A 16,715-nucleotide genomic window follows, 5' to 3' on the forward strand; every position below is an offset into this window, starting at 1 on the left:
TCTCTGGTTCTTGCCCAGTGATGTCTGCCAAGCCCTTGATCTCAAGGACTCTTGGGCCAAGGGGTAGAGGGTTCTCATTCTTGGCAAGAAACATAGGGCTTAGAGAACAGACAGCATTATGCCCCTAAAGCCTATAATCTTGCTGATGGCTTGAAGTTCACTAACTCTTTCGCCGTCGCCAGAGCAGTTAGGAAAATAGCCTTCCTTGTTACATTCTTGAAGGATGCAGAATGAAGAGGTTCAAATGTACTCCGACATCAGGAATTTTAGAACAACATCCAGGTTCCAGGAAGGTGCAACTTCGGCTGAGGCTACCTTAGCAGTCTCAAAAGACCTCAAGAAGATCGTGAAGGTCTTTGTTGTCCGCTAAGTTCAGGCCTCTATGCCTGAAGACTGTTGACAGCATACTTCTATAGCCTTTGATGGTCAGGGACTGCCAGGTTTTTCCTTCTTCTAAGATGAAAAAGGAAGTCTGCTATCTGGGACACAGAGGTCGTGGTTGAGGAAATTCCCTTAAGTTTCTGCACACCATCTCCTGAAAATGATCCACTTAGATTGGTATACCACATTGGAAGAGGGTCTCCTGGCGTTGGCGATCGCCTTAGCCACTGGTCTTGAAAAACCCCTCGCTCTCACCAACTTCTCGATAGTCTGAATGCAGTCAGACTCAGAGCGGGGAGGTTTTTGTGGTACCTCTCGAAGTGGGGTTGCCTGAGAAGATCGACTCTCAGGGGAAGCGTTCTTGGAAGTCCACCAGGAAGGCCATGACCTCTGGGAACCATTCTGCTGAAGGCCAAAAAGGGGCGATCAACGTCATCCTCGTCCCTTCTGAGGCTGCAAACTTCCTGATGACTTCCCAGAATCTTGAAGGGGGAAAGGCGTAGAGATCCAGACCCTTCCAGTCCCAGAGAAAGGCATCTACTGCTACTGCTCCTGGATCTAGAACAGGAGAGCAGTAAAGAGGAAGCCTCTTTGTCCTGGACGTTCGCGAAGAGATCCACCAAGGGACGTCCCCAAAGTTTCCACAGCTCCTGACACACCTCCTCGTGAAGGGTCCATTCTGGTGGCAGAAGTTGATGTTGTCGACTGAGAAGGTCGGCGCGGACATTCTCCACTCCTGCAACAAAACCTCGTGAGAATCGTGACCTGGTGAGCATGGGCCCAAAGCAGGATCTCCTTGGCGCTAGGACAGAACAGGGACCGGGAATGAGTTCCTCCCTGTTTCTTGAGGTATGCCAGGGTTGTGGTGTTGTCCGAGTTGACCTGAATCACTCGGCCTGAACTTGATCCTGGAAGAATTGAAGGGCCAGCAGAATCGCCCCAGTTCTTTGAGATTGATGTGCCAGGACACCTGTTCCCCTCTCCAGGTGCCTGACACTTCCTCCCCTAGTGTTGCTCCCCATCCCTCCCTGGACGCGTCGGAAAACAACACTAGGTCGGGGCTCTGAAGGTGAGAGAGACCCCTTCTGCCAACTTTCGAGGATCGAGCCACCACCTCAGGTGGTCCTTGACAGAGGGAGAGATCCTCAGGGTCTCCTCTAGATCCTCCTTGTTCTTCCAGTTGTCTGCAAGAAAAAACTGGAGGGGTCTGAGATGCAGTCTTCCCAGGGAAACAAACTTCTCCAGTGATGAAATGGTCCCCAGCAAACTCATCCATTCCCTCACCGAGCATGTTTCTTTCCCCAGGAAGGATGAGACTTTTTCTAAGCATTGCTGCTGTCGTTCCTGGGATGGAAAAGCTTGAAAACCCACTGAATCCATCTGAATCCCCAGATAAAGAATGGACTGAGGGGGATCAGATGGGACTTTTCTACGTTCACAAGAAGTCCTAGGGACTTCGTCAACTCCAAAGTCGAATTCAGGTCCTCCAGACACTTTGACTGCGAAGAGGCTCGAATGAGCCAATCGTCCAGATAAAGCGAGATCCTTATGCCCGCTAAGATGAAGCCATCTCGCCACATTCCTCATGATGATCGTGAAGATCATAGGAGCTGTGCTTAGCCTGAAGCAAAGAGCTCTGAATTGGAACACTCGTCCCCCCAGTACAAACCTCAGGTACTTCCTCGACTGGGGATGTATGGGGACGTGAAAATACGCGTCCTGAAGGTCCAGAGAGACCATCCAATCTCCTGGTCTTAATGCTCCTAGAACAGACTGGGACGTCTCCATTTTGAACTTCTCCTTCACCAAGAAGCGGTTCAGTCTGCTGACATCCAGGACTGGTCTCCATCCCCCCGACTGTTTTGGAACCAGGAACAGACGGTTGTAGAAACCTGGAGAGTCCAGCTCCAGGACTTGCTCTATTGCTCTTTTCTCGAGCATTTGCTTCCAATAGATCTAAAAGGATCTGTTGCTTTTCTCTTGATGGTAGGAGGCGACAGATCTCTGGGACGTGACAGAGGGGGCGTTTCGAGGAAGGGGATCTTGTATCCTTTTGATAACATTGAGGGACCAGGTGTCCGCCCCTCTTGCTCTCCAGGCTCCCGAAAACAGAAAGAAGCCTGGCTCCTACAGGTGTCTGGAGGTGCTGAAAAGTCACTTCTTGCCCCTAGGGGAAGAAGGGGCTCTGCCTCTGGAAAGACCTCTTCCTCGGGAGACGATCTAGAGGAAGAAGCTCCTCCACGAAAGGGTTTCTGCTTCCTCTTGAGGGGAAGTCCTTGACGACGACGTCAAAGGGACTAGGGCGTCTGGAAGAGTGGGCAAAGAGGTCTTGAGTGGCCTTCTCCTTCAAGGCTGGGGGCGAGATCCTTGATCAAGGACTGGGGAAGAGATGGCTAGACAAGGGGGCAAACAGCAATTCTGCCCTCTGAACAGGAGAAACTGACTTTGCTGTGAAAGTTGCAGTACAAGGCCCTCTTCTTCAAGAGGGTTGTACAAAAGTGGGAAGCCAGTTCCTCGAGCCATCCCTGACGGCCTTGTCCATGCAGTTCAACACGCTGGACAGCTCCCCAGGCTGATAGAGTCGGGACTTCTAATCTTGGCGTCTAGAGCCCCCAAACACCAGTCCAGAAAGTTAAAGACCTCCATGGTTGAAACAGTCCCTTCAAATGGTGATCCGTCTCCGACAAGAGTCCAAGACACTTTGGCTGAAGACAGAGAGGGACCTTCTTGGCGCGTCGACCAAGGCTCGCAAAAGTCTCCCTGGGAGGAAGAAGGAACTCTTGAGCCAACGTCCTCTCCGGTCTCATACCACATACCTGCCTTGCCGCTCAATCTGGACGGAGGCAGGGCAAAAGAAGTCTTGCCTTGGGTCTTCCTTTCCTCCATCCAGGTGTTAACCTTCTTGAAGGCCTTCTTTGTAGCCAGAGAAGAAGTCATCTTAACAAACCCTGGCGCTCTCCTCGTCTTGGGAAAGAAGCTAACTGCGAAGGAGGGGAGAGAGAGGCTGAGGTTTGAAACTTGTCGCCAAACAAGTCCTTGAGAAGACCGGCTAACACCTGGTAGTCCGGAGAAAGAGGAAGTAGGAGGCTGCTTGGTCTGCAGGCTCCAACTCACAAGAGACTTCTCCCTCTTCAATGGGAGAAAGGAGAGTCTCCCAAGACCTTGGGAGAACAAAGACCTTTGGGTCCGGTCCCAACGGAAGAGATGGGATCTTCAGGCTTCCCGCAGTCTTTGATTGCTCTGAAGCGCCACGTCGAGCAACCAAAGAGGCGTCCTGAGCGTCCTGAAGAGCGTCCTGTCTTACAAGCAAGCGTCCTGATGAGCAGCTAGCTCTTGAGAGCGTCCAGGATAGCTGCTGTGGGCGTCCTGTCGAACGCAAAACGAGAGCGAAGCAGGATGGCGAGGCCAGCGTTGGCGCGCGGTGAGCAGCAAGCCGAGCTGCAAGGGAGATGAAGATCAACCAGGTGACGGTGAAGAGCTGATGAGGCAGAACGAGAGGGGACTTCCTGGACCTCTTGACAGCGAAGAGAAGGAGAGGGAGACCTCTTAGATCTTTTAACTGGCGTCGACGCGCCGACAACGGCTCTGCTTCCTCTCAGCAAGAAGAGAAGCCAACTGACGCTGCATGTCCAGCAGAATCCTCTTGGATGGAGAGGTCTCCTTCTCAGGGGAAGAGCTGATCCTGTGAGAAGACGAGGGGCGAGGGGACGCCTTCTTCCTCCTCACCGGAGCTAAAACAGCTCTCTCCCTGGAGCGACTGGGGCGCTCAAAAACTTCCTCCTCTGAAGACGTCCTGGTCCTCTTCTGTGGCGGGAAAGCGTCAAAACACTCAGAAGAAGAAATTCTAACGCCTTGAGAAAGAGGACGTGAAGCGTCCTCTTCTCTGAAGCTTCTCTTAAGCGGGCGAGAGTCCTTCCGAGAGTTCCACCCCTTGCGCGGGGAGGACGCCTCGGAGGACGAGAAGCAGTCCTTCAGGATACGTGCACGCGCACGATCCTTGGCAGCCTGGGAAGCGTCAACAGGTCCTGCCGAAGGGACGCCAGATCGGTGGGAAGCCCCCGTAACCCTCTTGCGGCTTTCGACTTGCCCTCTCCCTGAGTCCTGGGAGTCCGACAGAGGTCCAGGCCTAGAAGCGTTATGGGGCCGATCTGACGCCCCCTCCACTACACTAGGGGGATCACTACACTTAACTGCACTTTGAAGAGAAACCACTTTCGATTCCAGAGCACGGATGGTGTTCATAATCTCCGTCAGGGCCATACCCTCCGCAGACACAACCTCAGGGCCCGAAGGCAATACCACAGGGTTAGGTGATACTACGTCTACAATTAGGTTATCAGGAGAGGAATTAATACCCTGACTCCCACCTACTACACACTCCTGGAGGAAGACCTCCTGATCCTATCACGCTCCAACTTGCGTACACAAGGCATCATACACCTTCCAGCTTGCATCAGGCAAAGTCTCACACTCCTTGCAGCGATCATTTATCAAGCAAACATGCCCCTACACCTCATGCATACAGTGTGAGGATCTACCGAAGCTTTCGGTAGCCTCACCTTACACTCATTCACACAACATACTCTGAAACTAGCAGAACTAGATCCAGACATCATCCAAAGAGCAATCAAAAGCAAATCCAAAACAGTCCACAAAAGCGTATGCCAATCCACAATCCAAAGTCAAAACCAAAAGTCAAATAGAATACTTAAGTGGAAAATAACGAGTTTACGAAATCCAAAGACGGAGGTACTGAAAACAGATGTTGACTACCGGCGACAGAGAAAATCTGAATAGAAAATGGGAATGGTTCCTGATACCCGCCTCCCAGCAGCGGGAATGGGTACTAACCACCTGGCCCCACTGTGTGTGCCGCGAGTTTTTGAAATTCTGTCGGACTTCGGAGAATACAGCTATATATATATCTGACAGGTAAGTCTCATGAACAAAACTTTATGTAACGACTAATATAAAATGGTGCAAACGTTACGACAAAGTGACTAAAGAATTTCTGAGAGTTTTCGGTCGAGTTAGAGCATGCAGACGTAAGGAAAAGTTTTTATTAAAAACTCACCATAAATCGAAATATTGTGCTAGAGACTTCCAATTTGTTGCAAAATGAAGGTAAATGATTGAATATTACTAGAATGTAAGAGTTTTAGCTTACAATTGCGTTTTTCGACCATTTCGGTCGAGTCAAAGTTGACCAAAGGTTGAAGTTTTGGCACTTATCGTGATTTATATGAAAATATTTCAAAACTTATAAAAGCTACAACCATGCGTTGTTTTTGTTGTATTTTACATGAAATTGCACACATTTTCATATATAAAACTTTATGTAACAGCTAATATAAAATGGTGCAAAAATTACGACAAAGTGACGAAAGAATTTCTGAGATTTTCAGCAGAGTTAGCGCACAGACGTAAGGAAAAAGTTTTTTTTTAAATTTGCCATAAATCGAAATATTGTGCTAGAGACTTCCATTCTGTTGCAAAATGAAGGTAATTGATTGAATATTACTAGAATGTAAGAATTTTAGCTTACAATTGCATTTTTAGACCATTTCGGTTGAGTCAAATTTGACCAAAGGTTGAAATTTTGGCACTTATCGTGATTTATATGAAAATATTTCAAAACTTATAAAAGCTACAACCATGAGTTGTTTTTTGTTGTATTCTACATGAAATTGTGCACATTTTCATATATATAACTTTATGTAACAGCTAATATAAATCAGTGCAAAAATTACGAGAAAGTGACGAAAGAATTTCTGAGATGCGTCGCTGGTGCTTTCTAGTGGGAGAAGAAAGAAATTCGCGTATGCGCAGCTGGATCACGCTTGTAAACAAAACAACAGCGTGATCCTTGAACTCCCAGCATCCCTCAAGGCGCGTGATTTAAAATTTTTCGCAAACTAGGCCTATAAGTATTTTTCCGCGAATATTTAAAAAAACTTTTTGTAGTCGACGTATTTTACGTCCACTTGGCACCCGACAGACAATTTTCGTCGACGTAAAATACGTCCAGTTGGCGTTAAAGGGTTAAGAATCTTTCTCAAGAGAAAGTTGTCAATGCTATACAGTGGAGGTGTAGCTCCATATTTCCTATTTTGTATTAGGTAAGGGCATTCATTCTTTTACTGTCGTTGCTGTGCTGGCCTGGAGCACAAGACAAGGCCTATGTCCCACTTGCATTGGAGTAAGAGTGGTATCCCTAGCAAGGAACCTCCAGCATCATTCAGCTTCATTCCTAATGAATTAGTCCTAGCTTGGCAGAAGTACCAGCAGATGGATGCTAATTATGTACAGTATTAGGTAAGTACAGGCAGGCCCCGATTAACGATGGGGGTTTCCATTCTTGGCCAAGTGCCACTAACCGAAAATTGCCGATAATTTAATAAATGATGTATGATGTTGTAAGCACCAATAAACCACTTTTGTTCCTACACGAATACAAACCCTCGATCTTTACAAATGGGATTAACTTTCAGTGAGCTTGAAATCCGGCCGTTAAACTTTTGCAAGGTGGTTGTGGTAACAGTTGTTGATGGTAGGGGTGGAAGCGCCAGCCACCAAGTCAGCATACATTCAGTTCTATGCAGTTTTCTTTAGGCCAAAGTCTGGTAAAGACATGTTTATTTCTCTGTCCTGCATTCGACTATCTCTTCTGTTTGAATATATTTGTTTTAATACGGTGAACACCCCGGATTCGCGTTCTCACGATTCATGGACTCACGTATTCACGGATTTCTCTTTGGAACGTATCTACCCATTATTTGCAGAAAATTCGCCCATTCACTGTATTTTTCACAGAGAAATATTCACTAAATACTGTATTTTCATCTCATTTTCACGACTAAATGCACTTTTTGTAATAAAACTATTAAAATACTCAGGTAATGCTTGAGTTACAATAATTCACCTTACGATAATACGATTTTGCAATGGGGTAAGCAATTAATACTGGTACCACAATATTTGTAAAATATTTTTAAATTTCGCACAGGTGCAGGCAGCAGCGTAATCAGGCAGTGAGAGAGACCAAATTACAATAGACAACTTTTACTCCATCTCTTTACCCTATCTGCTAGTTAAAAAAGTAAAAGAGAATGATAAAAGTATTGTTAGTAATGTTATATTCTTGCGTAAATGCGTACAGCCGTACACATCAGACCAAGAAATTGTTGTTTTGCTTGTAACCGAATCAGATAACAACAGCCGTTTACCTGGTATTTCAACCATCGTACGGTAATAAACAATAACCGTACCGTATGGCACAAATGACATTAAGAAGAATAGGATTGATATATTTTTACACTATACCCTTATTCAGTATGGATAAAAGATCTTCAAGGAAATATACTGCTAAATTTAAGCTGCAAGTTGTAGATGAAGCTGAGAAAACAATGTTCAAGCTGCTAATGACCAGACTGTAAATTATCATGCATCAGCAACATGGATGAAACTCGATTGTCATTAAAATGGGAGAGAAAGTATTTTAATCAAAACTACTGGGCATGAAAGAACACATTACTGTTATTTTTACTACGGTAAACGATAAATACGTAAAGCTTGTATTATGATGAAATAAAGTGAAAATAGTGAACAGAATCTTGAACTTTTTTTACACAAAACAAACACCCCCCAAACGGCCATCCTCATCTACTAATGCAAATAATAAATAAATTAATTTTACAACGAGACATATTTTAGCTATATTTCGACTTAAAAACACTTCGTATAACGAAAAATAACCTTGCCCCATATAAATAAAGTATCTACAGATACATTTACACTAACCAGAAACAAGAAAAGCACTCTGAACTGAGTTAAATGTGGCAAAATAAATGCCGCGTAAACATTTCCAAACCAAAACGTTGATCGCTATGATTGCAATTTATAATACAAAAGCAATATAAGAATATATAGAACTTATTATTGGATAAAGTGAATTAAGACATAACATTTTAAAAGATCCATGGAAAAGATGCATATTCGTTATGTTGACGTTTGTATAATACAATGTGTGAATATATAGGAGAGCATAATGTAGACTACTCTACCATGTATGTAAACAATATACCATAGTGTAGGCTAAGTTAATTCTTGTTTGTTTTCAATTTCTCTTAGTATTGAATTATCATGAGTCACTTTGCATGAACCTCCAGAATTAGCCGATATTAACAATCACTATATCCTGTATGTAGAGTATATTTTATAGTGTAGGCTAGGCTACCATATATGTATACAGTACATGGTACCGAATACCCTAGTGTAGGCTAGGCTATGTTGAAGGATACGTTTTGTTATTTCTTACGTTTTTTCCAACAAACGATGGTTTTTTTTTTGGAACCAAACTCCATCGTAAGTAGGATAATACCTGTATAAGCATTTTTAGTTTGTTTTGTGTGTGTTTGAACTGTCAAAATAAGCAGTTTTAAGTGTTTTTAGAAGGGTTCTAAGTATTCATGGGTTTTAGCTATTCGCTGGGGGATGTGGTACACATCCCCCACAAGTTCAGGAGGTTTACTGTAATATATTTCGTATTTTTTTTATACTTTGTGTATATTGATATATTGAAACATTTCAACATGTTTTTCTATGTCTCACTAACGATATATTCACTTATTCTTGCTACATAGCCATATTAAGGAAACTGAAAGTGGTTGCTATTGCTCACACATCATGAAATCTTATTTCAGCAGAGGCAGAAAAGTTAAGCCCTGATTTGCATGTGCCTCCTTGACCAGAGCCTTAAATAGACAAGGCATAGCATTCTTAGGCAAGGATAAGTTAGGCTTCCTAGGGCTGCAAAAAAGGTTGTTAACACTTCTTCAGATTTCTTTAGTCCTTTGCATATACAGTATATCAAGAGAGTTCTGACTGGACATAGGGAAATCTCTACCTATTTGGTATCAAAGAGAACAGACTGGGAATCACGAATGAGTGAGGCAAAGGATGCGACTTCAAGTCATTCTTGGCCCTGAAAAGGGGTAGAAAAGGAAGGCTTGCTCCTTAGGTATCTTACGGGCAGAGCTTAACCCTCACTCATAAGATGGCTGCCTCTGTGCAAATGTAGGGCAGATAGCTGCTATGTGGCTGTCCACATAATATAATCCTCTCACTGTATCCCCTGTATTCTTTCTTCTCTCTGCTGCCAAAATGCCTTGTTGTTCTAGGTAGCCGAGAAAAGGAGAGCTGCTGCAAGGATTGGAAGGAACGTACCTGGGACAGCGGCCATATTTGGCCCTAACAGTCCAGCCCCGCAGTTCAGCCATGAGAACCCGAATTTGCCCTGACTCCTGTTTTGGCTACCGTCAAAAGTGGATGCCCATTTCCCGCTCGTACACTTCACAGGACCACCACCTCAGCTCCAGCCATGTGTCTCAGTTCAGGATAGCCCTACTGGATCGCTCCTTTGGACTCCTACAGTATTCCTAAGATGAACTTGAGTATTTTGGTGGCCTGTTTTTCATCCTACTGAAGTATTTCTTGACCTCTTTTTTAACAAAACCCCTCCAAGTAAATCCTGTGATTGTGATTCACCACATGTGCTTCTCTCTCTCCATTCACCTCTGTAACCCCTTTTTTCCCTAGTCAGCCCTCTTCCAAGACACTGCCACCCATCGTTTGTATGCTTAGTTAATTTTCAGATTAGTAAAAGTGATAGCAAAGTGTCTTTTGACTGGCTATGATATTATAGTGAGTTAGGATATCTCGATGGAATAGTTAGGGCCTTAATTCACGCTAGGCCTATAGTTCATTCGACACTTCTCTCAGAGGGATGCCTTTATCGCATGTGACGTAGGACAACTCTCAGCTCACTTTCATTCGTCGCTGGAACCCACTATGTGTGACAAAACAAAGGAATTTCACCTTTTACAGCACCGTTAAATAATTATATATCCCTCTTAACGGCATGTGTGCCCCTGGTTATATTTAATTTTTGAGGTATGTTATTATTTGTTAAGTAAATGTGTTAACTGTCAAGTATTTTTGATAGTGTGGCAGCTTGTTTTGTCCTCAAGGATATCCTTTCCCTGGCCTACCAGAGCTCCATGGTGACCAAACTAATATCTTCTTGGTCAGCACAGGACGGTTTAGTGTGACTACCAGTGCTTCAAAAACTCAGCTTTCTTTCCAATTTCATTAGCGAGGATCATAGAAACATCTCAAATAGCAAGTTAAGTGCTTAATTTTAAGTTCCAGTTAAAGTTTTAGTTTTAAACTTTTGGAACTGGTAATTAATTTGTGTGTGAAAGCCAGAAACCCGGCGTTTCTTGTCAACACATGGTCGGCGCTTACTCATGATCACTGATAGCTAATTTTGAAAAGTGCAATTTGTTTTTAAAAATTTGTCATTCTAATTAAATGTTTTATCTAAAGGAGGTGTTCCACAATTTATCATTAATATAGAAAATCCTTTCACATTATACAATGTCAACAATAATCTGGGCAGTAGCTTACTTCAGATTAATTGAGAATAATTTAGACTAGATTCATGGTGGATATTGTCTGCAGCCTATAACCTATGTGATGTTTAGCGGTTGTTTTTTTTTAGAACAATCAATCGCAGAATGTTCCCTTGTTGTGGGTGTTGTCTCCTTACCCACTGGTATTTGTTTTTGTGTGTGTGAAGTTGACGTCTGTCGCCTTCGTATTGACAGCGGCAGTCGGGTTTGGTATGGCAGCGAGTCAGGTCTCAGCAGCATAGCAGCAAGGAGTCCTTATTTTTTGCAGCAGGTATCATTTTACCTGTTGGCTGTGGTAGCAGAGGACGGTTGGATGACTAAATCGTAGTCATCTGTGGAATTGGTTCCTGTTTGACAGCAGATTAGCTGTCTTGACGTTTCTGCCGTGATCATCTGTGTGTTGGATGTGTTTCTGTTTGCAGTCACTGGCTGCTTCGATGATTTCACGGAGTTCGTCTGAGTATCTTCATCCTCTTCGACAGATGGGTCTGTCTCGACGTCTCTATGGAGATAGTCTGTTTTTTGTATTGTGCTATTCTGAGTTAGTGTGTTTTTAATGCTGTTTGAGTATGTTTATGGATTATTGATTATATTGTTGTTTTCCCTATTATTTATGCTGCCTGTTGTTTATTTGTAATGTAACTGCTTGGTTATGTGATTAATTAGTGTTTATGATTTGTATTTTATTGTTGATTTTAATGCCATGATTACCAAATGCTACTGGTTTTTAGTAGAGTAACTCAAGCTACATTTGTTTTTATTCTCTTGGTTAATTAATTATGTGATTTGTTTAACACAAACCTCAACTCATGTACATAATATAACTTTATTACAATAAATTAGTTTTAAGGTGCTTCACTGGTTTTGTTACGCTCCTTAGGCCCAAGTTCAAGTCTCTGGCCAGCTAATGAAGAGTTAGAGGAATTTATTTCTGGTGACAGAAATTCATTTCTTGCTATAATGTGGTTTGGATTCACAAAAAGCTGTAGGTCCCGTTGCTAAGTAACCAATTGGTTCTTAGCCACATAAAATAAGTCTAATCCTTCGGGCCAGTCCTAAGAGAGCTGTTAATCAGCTCAGTGGACTGGTAAAACTAAGGTATACTTATTTGTTTTTTTGTTTTTATTTTAGAACCTGAAGAACCAACTGTGGTTCATCACACCTAGGATTACATGTACTTAAGTGTGAACTAAATAACCTGGATTAGGTAGTAACCTAAACTAAGGTATGTAAAAACCTATTACAACATACCATATTTTGGGCCTAAGCAGTAGCCTAGCTTAGAACAAGGACCCTAGGATTAGATAATAACAATAATCCAGGCAAAATAAAATGGTAGCCTAGCTATAAGGCTACATATTAGTAAAAAAATTTTTTCCTTTTACATACCTTGTACACTTAAGCATGATCTACATCATCCAGGACTAGGCAATACCTTATATTAGGTTAAGTTGATGAGGAAGGAACTTGCTGTGAAATGTGTGACGTATGGTTCCACTATGAATGTTCAAGTATCAAGGTCAGATACACACCAATACTTCATAGTGATAACATATATAATGTACATCTGTAATAACTGCAAGAGGCCTGAACAAAGCACACACAAAAAACTCACTGAAGATGAACTTGAAGAAATAAAAGAAAACACAGTGACATTAACAAAACTGATTCAGGATTCGGCTCAGAAAACTAGTGACATGGTGATCAACATAAATGAAATCCAAAACAAAATTGATAATGTTGATAAAGATTTAAAGACCATGACAAACATGGACAAAACTTATGCTGAATCACTAAAGACAAAGAAAGTGTTTCTGATCAAATCTACACACGAAGAGAGCACAGCAGCTAATGAAAAGAGACAAATTTTGAGTAAAATAATGGCGCCAGCTGAACAGGTTAAAACAAGAGACAGACACTTATCTGTAAGATTTCCAGACCAGAAAAACTTAGAAAAGGCAAAAATGGAGATTCAGAAAATCAACAATATATCAGTAAATGAGAAGGGTAAACTTACACCAAAAATAAAAGTAGTCTATGTCCCAAAAGATGAAGATGACATTGTCGATAACATTGTAAAGAAAAATCCATGGATACGTAGCCTCATTTCTTAAAATGACGACCTTAAAATTGTACAGGAAATGATAGCCAAAGATGACAAATACAGCCTAAACACTATATCATCAAATGCCACCACAGATACGAATGGCTATCTATGATAGAGGTGACAAATTGTGTACACTGTATAGCCGTTGCAAAGTATACGACCGTTACATGCCCTATCAATGCTATAAACATCAGGAATTTGGTCACAGTGCAACAAATTGTAGAAATGCCCAAGCTTGCCCTAGATGTGGTAAAAAACACAAATCAAATGAATATGTAAAAATTGTGTGAGGAAAGGTCATAGTGATACAAAACATGAAACATATGATGGCAATAGTGTACAGTATATAAAGAATGTGTGTCAAAGGTGAAAAATAATACAGATCATGGCTTTGACTAATAATCTTATATGCAATTTAAATTATACAAGAAGAAAGCAAATTTAAAAAAGAACTAAAGACTCTCCTATCCTGCAGGAGCTGCAATACTGAAGTGAAAACACTGACAGACAATTATAATTATAAGAAGCACATTCTTTTGAAAACGTACAAGGGGCCGCCAGAGAGGGAATTACCAGTATTATTGCATTCAGAGGCAACACGCCATAATGACAAAGAAATGTTTTTCTGACTGATTTTGATGTGTTTTGTATGAATTTCACCTTCAATTTCGTTGGAAATTAACGGTTTTGGAGCTAACTCCATGTACATAAGTAGACCAAAAACCATCATTTTCCGACGAAATTCAAGGTGAAATTTGTGCTTAACACATCAAAATCAATCAGAATAACATATTTCCTTATCAGTGAAACCCACAAAACATAACCTAACCTCTCACAGAAGTACCCAGGTCACAGCCTTTAACCCTAACTTGTCACTTGACTACCCAGGTCACAGCCCCTAACTTATGCATGACCAAAGGACTAAAAAATAAGGTTCATATCCTGTCCGACAAGTGCAATAACTTGTTAATGTATGGGTACCCAACCCCCCCTAGGCCAGTACTAAACAAGGCGAAGGGACATTCCATTTGGCGGACAACAAACACATGCACCGCCAGTATCAGAACCCATAAAAGTGTTAAATGGGAGAAAATAATCCAGGTATTTCTAAGAAACTATCAATTTCCGACGAATTTTAATGCGAACTTTGTGCGAAACACATCAAAATGACCTAGAATAGTGTATTTCCTTGCCATTTGGACGTGTTGCCTTTTACTGCAATTTTACGGAATTATCCCTGTGGAAGGCTGGACATAAAGTGAAAGAAAGTGAAAGTGGCCGCGGCCAGCTACAATAGCAGATCAAAGACATAAGCTATTTCAACATGGACACATCCTAACCTATGCTCCCCTTCACCTACGGTGCTGTGCCTACCACAGCCGGTGGACGCCCTTCGCAAATGTTACATTAAGCATGGTAGAACAATGAGCGCAACAGGCCTATCCTGCAGTAGACTATTACCACGAAATAGGCCTACCTTTATTTTTTCATACGCTTCTCGAAGGCCTATTTCTCAAATGAAGAAATATCGTGTGACAGACTACTGCAGACATTTGAAGGTTCTGGCAGAGGTGTTTCATATATAGTTTTGTTGGTCTAGGCTATCCTAGTTTACTACCCAACTATCACTTCGATAATTCTGGTGTTCAACCGATTAGGCTACAGGCCTAGGCCTAAGCAAACGTGGGCCTAACCTAACCCACGCAAAGAGGGTTTAGCAGTGGACTGCCTTAATACTACGACCACAGGTTTTGGAAATCCTGGGCCTTGAACGTGAACCTGGGGCATTGCATGAGATAGTTGAAGCCTTAGGCTAAGCTAAGTCGTACTGGCCTAAAACGAGCGTCAATTACTGGCACAGTTCAGGGGGCTGCGGCCTATACTTCAGTAGCTTATAATATCAAGATCACTTACCTTTCTTGCTTTTTTTCAATCTCAAAACTTATTTCGCCACTCATGATGGCCACCCACGTAACTGGCAAATTACGTATCTTACTCTGCACTACAAATCACGAACGTCTATCATGACAACTGCGAGGCTCCCAATGTTTTGATAAAATGATGCAAGCATTTCCTTTAAGTTAAGTCACTGACTATTGGTGTTGATATTATGCATTTCAATTGAATCCTTTCCACTGAAATAATTTTAAAAATCAATGAAAATAAAATAAAGATGAAATATTAATTTATTTTTAGAACTAAGACGAGAAAACTCAGCTCCACAAATGTTTAAAGGAATTAATTGGAATTACGTCATATTCATTTTTCTTTAGAAATTATATAATCCACTCAAAAGTTGTTAATTCCGCTAAACTAATTCCTTGGCAACTGCGAAACATCTATCTATCCTACAGCAAAAAATTAAAAGTATGGAGCATAAAAAATAGCCAAATCACGATGATATATCAATATGAAGCGCCAAGTCATCCTGAAAACTCTTGCGAGGTCTTCGAAAAATTATTGCTCCGTAAGGGCATAGCATAACCAATTTTAACGTCTATTCCGTTCATTTCAAAGAGTTAAGGGTAAGTGACCAAGACTAATAAGAAAAATTGTCTCAAAAAAGATGTCAATTAGTTAGAAAATAAACAACAAATTAACCTATGAAATCCTATGCGATAACGCAAGTTTGATAACTGAAATATAGTTACTGTAACTTTTGGATCGATGGAAGTATAACAAGAATAATAAGAGTTTGTCATAAATTATTCAAAACCTGATAAACAACGCACATGAAGTTTGTGCTATCTATCATAATAATGGTTACTTTAACATAAACGTAGACAAGCCGAGAGCGCATGTTAATACCCGACTTAGGATAATGTTAGAGAAAATTTGATCTGTTGAGATTTATAGGGGACTGAATAAACAATCTTAATATTCAGAACAGCCCGTTCGACATTACAAGTAATGATGCGCAGCCCTTTTTTTATTTTTAGTCATATCTGATTATTAGCGTTTAATTCAAAATAAAATCAATGCAGTCCCAGTTCAGTTGAAATTAAACTCCCCAGGATTTTGTGATAAAAGAAGACTAAACTAGCCGGGTCCAGCATCTGTGTGCGTTAACTCTGTCACCTGTCATCAGCTCAGATGATAAACATTGTGAACTATAGCCGGGAGGGGTTGTGATATCATCATTTTAATATAATTATTTCTGGTTCCTGCTAAGCAGAGATTCTTGGTTTTAAGTTCTTTCAATCTTCTTATGTTTGGCTTTTTAAGTTCTTTCGCTTTAGGTAGAAAATAAAATTGTAATTTTTTGAACCTTGACCATTACGCAGTTTTTCACGTTAATACAACTGATTCATCACACCAGCAATCATTGGAAATCTCAACTACTTGCTAGGTCAAACAACGATGTTATTCCTCTTTCCTTGGAAGAATACACTGGTTTTTTGTCTGTCTGAGTGGCAAAACCTTTTAGAAGATTTTTATGCATAATTCTCCTCTACATCTTTTGTGGCTTTGAACTTCCTCACCTATGTGGCCCAACCAGCAGTCACTCCAAGAGTAGAATTCTTTGTTGTTGTCTTGCAGCATCCAAGAGATCGTGTGGCACTAGCTCTTCCTTCATTGCTAGCAACCAACAATTTAATAGTGACCAGACACTAATGATGAGCTTAGCAATCTTACCTTTAAAATATGTCTGAGACCAGTAAAAATAAAAAAAGACTCTAGTATAACATAAAAAAGTGTAATAATAGCGAGTCCGTCCATGGTGTACAGACTCCCTTCACCGTTGTCCACAAGAA

At 41.6% G+C, this 16,715-nt stretch overlaps 1 protein-coding gene across 2 annotated transcripts in view; it reads right to left on the bottom strand.

Annotated features, from left to right (window-relative positions):
• puml (pummelig) overlaps positions 1-15,061 on the bottom strand; it is a 130,544-nt gene extending 115,483 nt beyond the window's left edge. The window contains exon 1 of one of the 2 annotated variants that reach the window (XM_067107234.1): positions 14,875-15,061. In XM_067107234.1, coding sequence (XP_066963335.1) covers positions 14,875-14,918 — 44 coding nt within the window. In that variant the 5' untranslated portion in view covers positions 14,919-15,061. The remainder of the gene's footprint in view (positions 1-14,874) is intronic. The other variant, XM_067107233.1, reaches the window with a different exon arrangement.
• Between the last annotated feature and the right edge of the window lie 1,654 nt (positions 15,062-16,715).

Source organism: Macrobrachium rosenbergii, chromosome 8, assembly GCF_040412425.1.
Source record: "Macrobrachium rosenbergii isolate ZJJX-2024 chromosome 8, ASM4041242v1, whole genome shotgun sequence".
NCBI classification, from domain to species: domain Eukaryota; kingdom Metazoa; phylum Arthropoda; class Malacostraca; order Decapoda; family Palaemonidae; genus Macrobrachium; species Macrobrachium rosenbergii.